This window comes from Paramormyrops kingsleyae, chromosome 16 (assembly GCF_048594095.1).
Source record: "Paramormyrops kingsleyae isolate MSU_618 chromosome 16, PKINGS_0.4, whole genome shotgun sequence".
Classification (NCBI taxonomy): Eukaryota; Metazoa; Chordata; class Actinopteri; order Osteoglossiformes; family Mormyridae; genus Paramormyrops; species Paramormyrops kingsleyae.
The window spans coordinates 30,467,396-30,480,917 of NC_132812.1; the positions used below are offsets into that span (position 1 = coordinate 30,467,396).

At 44.2% G+C, this 13,522-nt stretch overlaps 1 protein-coding gene across 1 annotated transcript; it reads right to left on the reverse strand.

Annotated features, from left to right (window-relative positions):
- Positions 1-3,673: 3,673 nt before the first annotated feature.
- On the reverse strand, positions 3,674-10,667 carry LOC111850244 (H(+)/Cl(-) exchange transporter 4). Its single transcript, XM_023823916.2, has 12 exons — positions 10,484-10,667; positions 9,832-9,992; positions 9,631-9,730; positions 8,979-9,166; positions 8,746-8,868; positions 8,407-8,613; positions 8,079-8,159; positions 7,389-7,934; positions 7,116-7,302; positions 6,602-7,000; positions 5,638-5,854; positions 3,674-5,536 (listed from the first exon to the last, which is right to left on the reverse strand). Exons 1-12 carry the CDS (start codon positions 10,494-10,496, stop codon positions 5,446-5,448), a joined length of 2,313 nt encoding a protein of 770 aa, XP_023679684.1. The 5' UTR covers positions 10,497-10,667; the 3' UTR covers positions 3,674-5,445.
- Positions 10,668-13,522: the final 2,855 nt, after the last annotated feature.

Here is a 13,522-nt window from a genome sequence, read left to right on the forward strand (position 1 = left end):
ATGTTGGTCGCGCTCTTCACATACCTAGAGTAACGGCATAACACCGAGGCCATTTAGGGCCATTTAGGGGCCACTTAGGGCCACGGGGGGTTTTCAATCCCCTGTTTATTTGAGCCTGTTTTTTACTATGTGATTTATATATATATATATATATATATATATATACACACACACACACACACACACACACCAGAGAGAAGCAGCATTATGGTCTTCTTATTCCAGGGGAAATTAATTTTTTATTTTTTACTTAAATTAAGTTTTGGGATAGTAAAAAGCACATTAGAGTCCTAACTGTCATCTTTAAATAACAATAGGACCAGCTAGAGTGGTCTGTGTAGAATGAGAGATATGAGCAAAAACACATCATCTACAGAAGATAAACATGAATTGCTGGATATCAGGAGAATATAGGAAGTGTTTAAACGTTCTGGAATTTAAGTAATCGTAGTTATGAGTGTGAGGGCAGGAGTGGCGCTCTCTGAGGGGAAGGTCACTCACGCCACCGACACGCTCCTCTGACTGCCTCAGGCCCAGCTGGGCAGGAGTGGCGCTCTCTGAGGGGAAGGTCACTCACGTCACCGACGCGCTCCTCTGACTGCCTCAGGCCCAGCTGGACAGGATGCGTCTGCATCGTCTTCACGACAGATCCCAGCGGAGATCCCGGGAGGAGGAGGGCACCCGCCCACGTGCCCGCTGCGCCTCCTCCTCCGACAGCCACCGCAGGAGGGCTGCGCACTGCGAGGAGCAGATAACCACCATCCCCGAGCTGTCCGAGTCCTTCGAGAGGAAGCTGCGGCTCCGAGGTCGCGTTGTGCCGGTCACGGTACGTGGGCGTGGCTGAGACAGGGGCCCCGGCAGGCCCGTGTGACACGCCAGCGTCTGGCTCGGCTCAGGGTGCTCCGCTAATTTTTTTTAAGATTAAAGTGCAGTATTATTCAGTAAAAGTTACACTAGTGGTCAAAATTGTGAAAATGCCTAGCATGTCTGGGATTGCGCTTTAAAAATTACTACACTAATATTGGCGGTAACGTTTGTAAACAAAGATTATTACAAATATATATTGGACAATTAAATAAATAACTGGAGCGACAGCTGAGTTCTGCAATCTCTAAAAATTGGAAGTGTTTCCACAATATTGGCCACTAGTGTATGTGAAAGATAACGTTTCGTATTTCTGTAGCGAAATATATACTGATTTTCAAACTGATATTTTCTTTGTGTCTAATACCTAACAGCATACACTCTGCTTGTCTTTCATTTTTCCCAACTATCAATCAATCACGGTGTATTTTTTTTAACTGTTTACCGTTTCCCGTAGTTGTTGTGCACTTTAGGTTTATTTATGTGCTTATTGTATTGTTTATTGCACAGGTGTCAGACTCCAGTCCTGGGGGGGCGGAGCCCTGCACATTTTTGGGTTTCCCCTCATTTAACACACCTGATTCAACTTCTTGTGCTAATTACCACATAGCTGTTGAGCTGAATCATTTGTGGTGTAACAGGGAAATAATTAAGCTACACAGGGCTCCGGCCCCCCAGGACTGGAGTCTGACACCCCTGGCTTATTGTATTGCAGAACGATGTTGACAATATGTGTCTAATTCATCAAGAGGACATAAGACGAGGCAAGAGTGGGAAAACAGAGCCACACTGTACCCACCAGCTCCACAAGGAAGTAAGTGACATGTCACCATCATTCACTGTCACACTGTGTCACTGTACCAGCTGGGCACTCGGGGCTCTGTCACACTGCAGGGCTGTATAAAAACCGTTATGAAGTGAACAAAAGTTCTCCCTAGAATGACCCAGACAAAGTGTATATTTTGCAATGGCTGATTCTTTCAGAGTTGCAAATCTGGTCTTGCCATCTTTGATTGGTTGATGAGGAAGGTGAAAAGGTCAGAGCGCGAGGCTCCCTGCAGCGACAGCAGAGGTCCAGGTGAGACGTCGGGAGGCGCCGGCCTCGGGGTCGAGCAGGAGGAGCGGCGGCCGTCGCAGCGTAAGCTGTGCCTAAGCAGCCAGCGCTGAGCCAAAGAGCTGGGCTTCCTCTTAAGCTGCCCACACGACAGCCAAAGAGCTGGGCTTCCTCCTAACCTGCCCACACGACAGCCAAAGAGCTGGGCTTCCTCTTAAGCTGCCCACACGACAGCCAAAGTGCTGGGCTTCCTTCTAACCTGCCCACACGACAGCCAAAGAGCTGGGCTTCCTCCTAACCTGCCCACACGACAGCCAAAGAGCTGGGCTTCCTCCTAACCTGCCCACACGACAGCCAAAGAGCTGGGCTTCCTCCTAAGCCGCCCACACGACAGCCAAAGAGCTGGGCTTCCTCCTAACCTGCCCACACGACAGCCAAAGAGCTTGGCTTCCACCTAACCTGCCCACACGACAGCCAAAGAGCTTGGCTTCCTCCTAACCTGCCCACACGACAGCCAAAGAGCTGGGCTTCCTCCTAACCTGCCCACACGACAGCCAAAGAGCTGGGCTTCCTCCTAAGCCGCCCACACGACAGCCAAAGAGCTGGGCTTCCTCCTAAGCCGCCCACACGACAGCCAAAGAGCTGGGCTTCCTCCTAACCTGCCCACACGACAGCCAAAGAGCTGGGCTTCCTCCTAACCTGCCCACACGACAGCCAAAGAGCTGGGCTTCCTCCTAACCTGCCCACACGACAGCCAAAGAGCTGGGCTTCCTCCTAACCTGCCCACACGACAGCCAAAGAGCTGGGCTTCCTCCTAACCTGCCCACACGACAGCCAAAGAGCTGGGCTTCCTCCTAACCTGCCCACACGATGTCCACATCCTGCTCCCTCATCTTACAAGCCGGCCTCAGACTCTGTCACACACTCCTCTGTAAACATCGCCTCTGATTTTTGAGCCATGCTTGTAGTTTGGCTGGACAAAGAGGAGTTATGTCTTGTGCCATCACCTCGTTCTGCATTTCTGTACTATGTTTTACTATACAGACTGGTAAAAGCAATAGTGATTTACCTTATTTTCTGCTTTGTTCGATTTATGTAGGTTGACTGTCAGCTTAATATTATACAATTCATCATTTTACTTGAACATTTTTGCCTAAACTCCATATTCTCCATACTATTGTAATATATACATAAATTCATATATGTAACATATGTTATACAGATGTACATTATTTTGTCTTTCCTGTACACATTATTTTTCAAAACTGTTCCCATCTATTCATTTTGTACTTTGACTTAAGTTGTTTAAAGTTATAGTGACATATAAAATAAGCAGAGATCAGAAAACCTTTCCTCACATGTGAAGTACATCTGTTGAAATAGTATTTCAGTAACATGCTCTGTAACACATTTTTCTTCAAATGTAATGGCCACAGAATTCCTGATTAATCTTCTTTCTTGACATACAATCACACCAACTCAGAGTGGTAGCTTAAGGTCACGTACAGCACTGCTGCTGCTTGAAATGTGATCGTGTGACACTGATTATGGGGGCAGTGCTTAACTCAGCAGCACAGGGATCTGTGGTCATGAATCTAATCCCAGAGTATTCAGGTGACTCTTGGGCTCTTTATGCTCCATGGACATCAAACGTGGGCTGACTCTGCGCTCTCACCCACAACGTCCCTCACTTAGAGGGAAATAGATTAACAGGTAAATGATTAACAGGTAAAACGGAAAACCAGAGAAACTCTATTGGTGTGTTACTTTGTCATTTAATTTAATTTGTCGTGTCATTTGTGAATTGGCTCGTGTACAAAACAATTTCCATTTATAGCTACATAAACTGCCAGAAAGAAAAATTTTGCAGTATACAGAATACATATTCAATATTTAAAAGGAAACAGAGAAATTTATCCCGCGATCCTCCCCAGGATAAGTGGGTAAGAATGATGGATGGATGGATGGATGGATGGATGAATATAAAAAAATTGCACAATTCAGAAAAAATACAAATATTACAGTTATAGCTCCCATCATTAAATACAATTAGAATGTAAAATTGAGTAACATTTTTTCATTGTAATTCCCCAATGTATTTAAACATAATTACTGCAATATCTACAGAAGAAGCATTTAAAACAGAACTTCTATCTTAGCACTTAGCAAAATATTAACCTTTTTTTTATTTTAATTCTCTTAATCAGTACTGAATATAGCATAACATTTAATAAGACATAGTATAAAACACCTTTACAATAAAAAATGAAAAATAATACCATAAATAACAAATAAGCAAACCTAAACACACAGTTAAGGGAGGATTTGTTTAGAAATTCCATTATCATAGTACTTGGATCAACAATCATACCACCTTGCAATCAGCAAGTTTTATATTTTACAGTAACATGCACTTTATTTTTTGGCAGTTCTGCTGCTCTGACAGAACTATCAAGAGAAGCCAAACAATAAAGAGTAACCTATGGAATAAACATACTTACACAACACCCTCACGGGACAGCGGCAGGTCCAAAAGAATTTCTAATAAGTTAGGTCAACTAGTCCCTCTTCTATGTCGATTAACTTTAACATCTATGAAAAAAACTCTACAGCCAGACATATACCCCCTGCAACTCTGTTACTTCTTTGCTAATAACAAATAGGACACAATACAGGCTATAGTTATTGGGTAAGAAATGCAGTATTAAGCCAACGATTAAGAGCAAAGGCAGCCAAAACAGCCCGGTACTTATTTAAGGATAAACCAAGATTCAAAGACAAAAGCAAATTTGTTTACAGTAAAGGCTAACTTCATTGGAAACTTCATTTTTCTGTTCCATTAACGACGTTTTGGCAGTCCATGAGATAATTTCAGTGATTGCAGCAAATTTGTCAGAATAAAACACCAAAATGCCATGCTTAAAAGTTCAGTTTTATACAAGATGATTAAGAATAATGTCTGTGAATGGAGCTTATACTCTAAAAGAGAGCAGTGAAAGAGAACAGCGGCAGAGAGAATGGCCCAACTATTTCAGGTCGTTGTACTGCATGCTTTAACAACAAGGCTGACAGCGTACAATATATAGTGCATGTCACAGCTAATACTGGAAATGAAACAAACAATAACATCCTGCTATAACAAAAGATTTCTGTTTTATTTGTCATTACTCCACAGGCAAGTGAGTAGTGACTGCTTAGTTTTACATGGCTGAGTGTGTATCTACAGACCAGCTCTGTGGTGCAGAACACAAGCCAACAAATACGTGTGATAAGAGAGATTCCAAGATGTGATGGAACATAATAATAATTGCAGCAGAAATATAGCCAGAGGTCTTACTTTATTGATTTCCTCTTTACCTAAAGACTTCTCTACCTCCCTTGACACCCAATGTAACACTCTTCAGACGTCTGATGATTAAAGCTAAAGCTTTGCATAACTTCATGGACAGAAGAGGTCCTCCAAGGCCTTTGGTTGATGTATGTGTGCTTGTGCGTGTATGTGTTTGTCCCAGGGTACATTAGACACTCTAATTAAACATGATGGACTCCGGGTCCTGATTCATCATCTGAGCCATGTGCCTGAGAACATCTTTTTTTGTGATGATGCCCAAAAGGCGGCTGCAAAACAGAAAAAAACATAGATTGAATATGAGAATTTCTACCCGCTAGGGGGGGGCTCAAATGACAAAGGCCAACAGCGACCCCTGCGACAGACTCACCCACTTCGAGTGACCAGGCACTGCCGGAGCCCCAGCTTACGGAAGATGTCCACGACCGTCTCCATGGGCGTGTGGTCTGTGACGGTGAAGGGGCTCAGGTTGAGGATGCGCCGCAGCTTGAGCGGCTGGGGGCTGTCAGCGGGCAGCTGGGGGGGCTCCTCAGTGAAGTGCACCATGGAGATGCTCACCACCCCGTCCTGTTTTTGCCGGGCATTTTCTGGAAGAAGAAGAGTACAGCTAAATGTCCATGACAAGTCCAGTTCAGTCATCTGTTAAGGATGTTATAAATTCATTTGGAACATACTATTTCTAAAACGCGTGCAGCATAAGAATAAAACTACCCCTGGATGGGATGTAAATCCTTCACAGGACATTTACGCATGTATACCAATGGCCATCAAGAGATACCAATTAACCTCAAATGCATGACTACACTATAGGATGAAACATTTGACCAATTATGCACATACTGACAGTGCTCACAGACCAGAGAATGAACATAAAAAGCCCCAACAATAAAAATGAAAAGAAAAACTACTAAAAGCATTGATGCATTCCCCGCAAGCAACTTCATCTAAACATCACAGATTAGGTGTTTTGATGGAGATGAGAGTCTTTTTTCAGAGTTACAGGGATGAGGTAGATATAGGGACAACAGAACAGAAATAAAACATGAAAATAAAAAGCTAAAGAGCTAAAACGTTAAAAACAAAATAGCAAAATATAACAAGCGCCAGAGTCAAAATAAGATCAAATAAACAGCAACTATAATTCCAACCATACAAGGAACCATACAAGGAACAGACAGACTGAATAAACACAACACTCTTGGCTACTTAATTACTCCTGAGTGGGCGACACGCCCACCATCTCACAGTCATTAACCTCTTTTTGGTAATGGCTATAAGACAGATTTTGAGATAAGATGCAGACGTCTGTAGCAAGATGACCCTCAGAGACTCACTGATAGCCAGAGTCAAATCCCTGCGCTGGACGAAGCCAATGAGGCGCTCTGACTCGCGGGAAACCACCACAGGGAAGCCATTGTAGTCGGTGTCTTTGATAAGGGCCTCAACGTCCTCCACCGTGGTGCTGTCCTGCGTGAGCACGGCCAGCGGGGGCTCTCCACAGCGTGGACGCATCACGTCCGTAGCCAGCGTGCGGTGCGTGAACTCATCCTTAACGTCCAGGAAAGGGTAGCCATTCAGCTGGATGTGCGCCTCGTAGATGCCCTCTTTGCCAAAGGCATCTGCCACCCACTTGCTAGTGACGGCGGCGGCCATCAGGGGCACGATGTACTCCAGGCCACCCGTCAGCTCGAACATGATGACCACCAGAGACACCGTCATCCGCGTCACCCCACCTACAAGCGGCCAGACGGGAATTTCAGGAAGAGAATGTGGCCACATAAAACGTAGCGATAAAACTAGCAGAGCAAAAATAGAAAATAGCCAATTTGAAAGGTATGAGGCTCAAACCCAGGCATGCTGCTGCTCCCACCATGGCGTACAGGCCAGGCGTGACACAGTCTGCTCCAGGACGGCACCAGTTCTTGAAGATGATCCAGTCGTGGTGATGGTAGGACATCTGTTCCACAGCGATGCCCACGATGCGGCCTGCGATGGCCCCTACGGCCATGCTGGGGATGAAGAGCCCAGAGGGAATCTGTCCAGAGCAGAGAAGGTCAATCAAAATTCAGATGGCATTGCATTGTCAGGCACTTCCAAGTCCGTCGTCCATGACGTCCTGACCTTTATTCCAAAGGTGAAAATGGTGATGATGATCTTGAAAATAAGCGCGAGTGCAAGCTGCCAGAGTGCGGTGTAGACCCCGGGACCAGCAGGCCTGTCGGGAATATCATCTGCGGGTCGGGTCATGTTGGGGTCATTCACGTAGTCGCAGAGCTGGGAGGACTCCAGAGCTCCACAGTCGTTGAAGAGCTCAGAGATGAGCTCGCTGGTGCTGCGTCTGGTGTAGGGGTTGGGAAAGGCCAAGATGGCCGTGATTCCCGTCACCGCCATCACCTCCAACGCCGGGTACTTCCCCAGCTGTGTCGTCTTGCGGCGTCTGCACCAGGCGATGTTTCCTCGAATGAAGAGCGTCCCCCACAGACCCCCAAACACTCCCAGCAGAATGAATGGCACCAGTTCTGCCATGTACCAGGGGGTGTGGTATTCTACATAAAACAGGACCAGTCGGCTGTTCCCAAATGGGTTGATAGAGCGCAGAGTAAAGGCGGCCACTAGGGCGGCGAAGAAAGACCTCCACAGAGTCTTCAACGGGAAGTAGTAACTAACCTATACAAAGAGAAGTCATTCTATTCTGAGGAACACCATTCAATGAATACATTCAATGAACATTGTCCCCCTGGGATCAACAAAGTTCATCTTATCTAATCTTATTGGGTCAAATTAAATAAAGAAATATGAGAGTCATCCTACTTCTTCCAGGCTGAAGAGAACTCCTCCGATTGGTGCCCCAAATGCCACAGATACTCCAGCTGCTGCTGCAGCAGATAACACCTGTACAACACAAACCCAAAGTTCATTAAAAGGTGGTCAGAGGAACCGTTAGAGCTCTAACATATAGAGGATTCTCTCTGCTCACATAAGCCGTGGGACACACCAGTGGTTATACAATCGTGTAATTTGCATACCAAGCAAGGAAATTACAAAAATGCTATTTGCAGTTGATATAAACAAGCAAAGTTTGTCAAAAGGGTGGAAAAATCTTAACTACTGTGACAGGTGACAAATTTCTCTCGTTTACCTCTCTGCGTTTCCCCTCGTTCTTGCTGTACTTGGAGAACAGGCTACAGAAGAGGTTTCCACAGCAACAGGCCACATGCACCAACGGGCCCTCCTTTCCCAAACTGAGCCCGGATGATACTGCCAGAACCAACGTGACCGTCTTTATCAGCAGGGTCCATTTTCCCAGGTAGCCCCGAATGATAAATCCACTGAGAATTGTCTTTATCTAACAGGGACAGAAAGGAAATTGCTGCGGGGGTGTCCACTTTTCATACAATGTGAGCTCATATTACATGGTATTGCATTACGTTTGAGTCATTTTTTAATCATGGACAGACAGAGTACTTGTGGTGCTTACCTCAGGGATGCCTGATCCACAGGCATATGGTGCAAAGACCCGAACGAGGGACACGGCCAGAGAAGAGAAAAACAGCGCCCAGATAATGTACAGAGAGTAGTTTAACAAGTATGCCCCAGCACCCTGGCAAGAAGAAAAAGGAATACAGTCAAACACGGTACATTTAGTGTTTAATCAGAACCAGCACAAACTATATAAGGGTTTGAGATCCTACCATGGTATAGACACCGTACCTGTGTGTGGCCCATCATGAGTTCAGACCACCTCTGCCACTGTGGACACTTATCACGGTCATCGAAAGTGGTCTCATTAGAGGTCCAGCAGCACTGCTCATGGCTGTACCAGAATGCGGACAGACACACTCCCTCCTTCAGGTCCGTCATCCAGTCCACCGCCAGGTCAATGACAGCAGCCAGTGTACCTACAGACAAGAGACAAGTTAAATTAGTTTCAAGACATCACATACCCTTCTTCATGAAGCATATATTATTTGTTTCATCTAAAATATTGGAAACTGATCATGAAGAATAATTATGGGGTGTTTATCAATGCGAGTACTTGACCATTCTTGTGTTCTCACAAACCTGTCCGACATCATCTTCCATTGCCAAAGTACAGTTCCAATTCTCAGCGAATGGTAAAAATCCCCAAACGCCCCAAATATCAAGGACGCATCGGTTGCATCCTCGCTAAACAGAACAATCCCATGATTCATTGTAGCCCAAGTTCATTCTTGGGAGTTAAGTAAGCAAGTACACAAGTATGATCTTTGTGTTCTTGGTATTCAGAAACACCCATAAACCATTCTAGTTATCTTTTTTAACTTTAAGCACTGATGTTAATACAACTTTGATATTCCAACTCTGAAGTGAAGTTGGGCCACACCTGACAGGAGCCCAATGAGAAGCATCACCACCCATCCGGACCAAGCGTCCAGCAGGCTCTTAACAAACTCCCAGACGGACTCCTTGCTCTTACTGGTAATCTAGGCATACAGCAAACACATAAAATCAGTCTGGATGTAGTAAGTGATTTGACTGAACACCCCTGAAAGTCAGCACTATTTTCAGGACCAAGCATGCTCACCTTCCTGTGGCGATCTGTGTCCCGCGACTTCTCTCGAAGCCAGTCGATAGTATGGAAATCCTCATAAGTGGCTACATCCGGGAAGGGCTCATCTAAAAAGTCCATCAGATGGCCAGACCCAGATCCATTCATCTCCTCTGTGGGGGTCATGTTAGTCTCCACTACAGAGATAAAAGCAGAACCTGACAGATGACTCCTCACGGGAACTATTTCATGCATACAATTAGACTAAGTGCATAATAAACTGAGGAAAAACTGCAGGTTTTCTAATGGTCTTAAGAACATCAGACAATTATTTTAATAACCTTGCTTAATCGTATATGGTTTTATGTAATGTCATTGGTGTTGTTTTCTTTTTCTTTCTTTCTTTTTTTTTGATCAGGTAAATAAAGATGCTGGAACAGCAGGAGATGACTCGAAAAAGATAGCAGGTTAGGATTAAACAAGCAATTTATTTTATTTCTCTCTCTCTATCTCTGCGGCGCGTCTCCGCGGCTTTCCTCCTCTCGCTTTCGTCCCGTAGTAACGCAATGCCTCTGTTAGTGCGGCACCCACGAGCATCTCCCGGGAGTCTCGACGTGACTCTGTTCTGTAAAGCTAAAGGTTGGTATCCAGCTACCTAATCTGTGCGTCTCTGCACACAGCGGCTTACCTTCGCCCGCCATGTTTTGTGTATATTGCAGATAAACGCCTTACAGCGCACGAATATCCCCCGTCGACCTGTTCGTCCCAGATATTTCCACTGTCATCATTTTTAATGCAAAAAATATATCCAGGCTTAACCGGCAGCTTCCTACAACGCACCCCCCCCCCCGGCGCACGACTCTGCACCACGTGATCCCAACACCGCAAACACGTGTTAGTGCACGGTAACTGCTGTCATGTGTGTCTGTAACGCTTAATTTGTTTTGGTTAATAAATTTATTATTTGCTTATGTACTATTTTATATCTTTTTTTAGGCAAAGTGTATAATTTACAATCCCCATTTAACCTTTTTATAATTGTATATTAGATAGGCTATCTAATGTAATCTTTTGAGCACAGATATTTAAATATAAAGTATTCAAATGATTAATAATTTCCCAGGTATACAGTATGACACAGCAGTTCACAGCAGCCCGACCTTGTCCATCCTTGTTTCGGTCCCCTCCCTGGCGGGGACCTCCGTGGGCCCTGCAGCTCCTACCCAGGCTCCTTGATCTCCCTCGTCTCCTTGTTCCTTCTGCTAATTCGGCCAGCCGTATTCTGGACCTAGTTAGCCGTCCTGTTTTTCCCTTCATTCTGTCCAGTCCTGTGCTTCTATCCCTGTCTGTCCCGTGTTCCCTTTCCTGTCGTTGTTGCTGTGGTGTGGTGTTCTAGGTCTGCCCGTCCTGTTATTCCCCCAGATACCAGTCCAGTTCTCATCTGTTCTGTTCCCTTAGTCTTGTCATGGTATGGTTTCCCGTCTTTCCGGTATAGTCTCTCCCTGGTCGTTCATCTCATATGCTCCTTCCTGTCTTGGCAGGACCTCCCGTGCCCAGAGTGCATACTTCACACTAGACAGTGGAAATATTGCACTAATCAGAAGTGGTTCTCGATCCTGTCCCTGGAGGACTGTCTTCATTCCCACCCCACCTTAATCAGGGTCAGATGGTCCTTAATAGGCTAATAACAAACGTGGCAGGTGGGCTGAAAGCAGTGTGGCTTGGAATTCTTTAAGAAGGGGAACAGGATGCTCATCTGAGTATTTGGTATAATGGAGGAAGGGCCCCAGGTAACCCTAATGATTTACACCTGGTTGAAGCTGGGCCTATTGGGGGGAATTGAACATGTGCCAGATTTCTGAAATTATTTCTCAACACTGTGGGCTCAACTTGTCCTAAAGCTACTGGCACTTTCAGCCTCACAGTTTCTACTTCGAGGAAACGCTTCATACAGCCAGTCACCAGTCACTCAGACGCCTGTACACTGCTTTTAACTCAGAATCACTCAGACGCCTGGTCACTGCTTTTAACTCAGAATCACTCAGACGCCTGGTCACTGCTTTTAACTCACAATCACTCAGACGCCTGGTCACTGCTTTTAACTCACCAGTCACTCAGATGCCTGGTCACTGCTTTTAACTCACCAGTCACTCAGACGCCTGGTCACTGCTTTTAACTTACCAGTCACTCAGATGCCTGTACACTGCTTTTAACTCATTTGTAAAAGTATCCCCAACTATTTCCATTAAGAAGAAGAAATTAATTTGTTGTGCATGCCGAGTGTCACATTTTTATTCTTTTGTTTACTGCTCTCTATGTGTTATTTGCTTCGGTTACACCTTAGAAAAAATGTTCATTTTATGTATAGTTGCCTGCATATAAGCAACAGCTCATTTTAATCACAGGCTTGATGTACCCGCTTCTCCGTTACAGCAAATAATTAAATGTGTTTAATTACATTATGCACTAACATATTTTTCACAAAATGTCCCTACATATGGGTTTATTTTTAATATTTTGTATTTAGCAAGGTAACTGCAGTTTTTCATCAAGTTAAAAGGGAAAAAGTGGCATTTTAAATGCCTTCCTGCCTTCTGTTCGTTGATGTATGCTATGTCCTTCCTTTGAGATATAAAAGTGCCTCGTACGACAGCATATCGGACAGTTTCACCCGTGTTTTGTCTTCCTGCAAAACACAAAAGGCACCTTGCTATTAACAACAGTAACTTCCATTGCCCTTCCCAGTTATAACCATCCCATTGTGTGGACAGTACAGCTTTACACAGGAAATTCTTTGTTGCCCAAACCTAACTCTATATTCTGATCTGTGTGTGTGTGTGTGTGGGTGGGTGGGTCGGGGGGGTGTTGTCACTTTTCCCATCAACTCTTTTAACGCCCATGTTTACATGATAAAAGTTTAAGACAGATGATAAAAGGAAGGAATTTCCATGTATTTATTTGTAAATGTGTATAAACCCCACGGCCTGTGACAGCGACCCTGGACTTCATTAGTGGTGGATGGATGTTTGCATACTATTGACTGCTGTGTATTTGGATGTGTAAAACAAGCATATAATATATATAGATAAAATAAGTCACATAATAATTTAAATATGATTTTAATTTTAAAAGATCAGTGTTCATATAACTGATTTATTTTTATTCACTGTTAATTACAGTAAATTCTATGAATAACATCCTTTCATTTGCATAATTTTTTATTAACTTTGTGTGGTTAGTTTATTTTATTAGCAAAAATGTTATTTAAATCCATACTATATACATAAATAGTACAGGTATGCATTGCTTACCAACCTACTCCTTGCTAATCTACCATCTTAATACCAAGCTCCCGTAAAGATAGCATAGATCGAATCGAATAGCATGCCAAATCAGATGTAAACGGACATAAAAGAACTGCATCATGACCTAGGGTCTTTATCACAAACAGGATTTCTTGCTTAGCTGGATAACTTGTCAGATTAATGGTACCCCAGTTTAAATGAACTTTATCTTCGTTCGCTTACATTTAGCCCAGACTAACTTAAGTCTGGTAAGTTATCTTGCTAACACAAAAATCCAGCTTCATGGTCCAGGCCCTTACTTACTGTGCCACACGACCTATGGCATGTCAGCAAACACAGTCATGTTAAGATTCTCATAGTCATAATAGTCATAATGACTCCAAGTTATATTTAAGTGCATCATGGGCTGCAAATGCCATTAA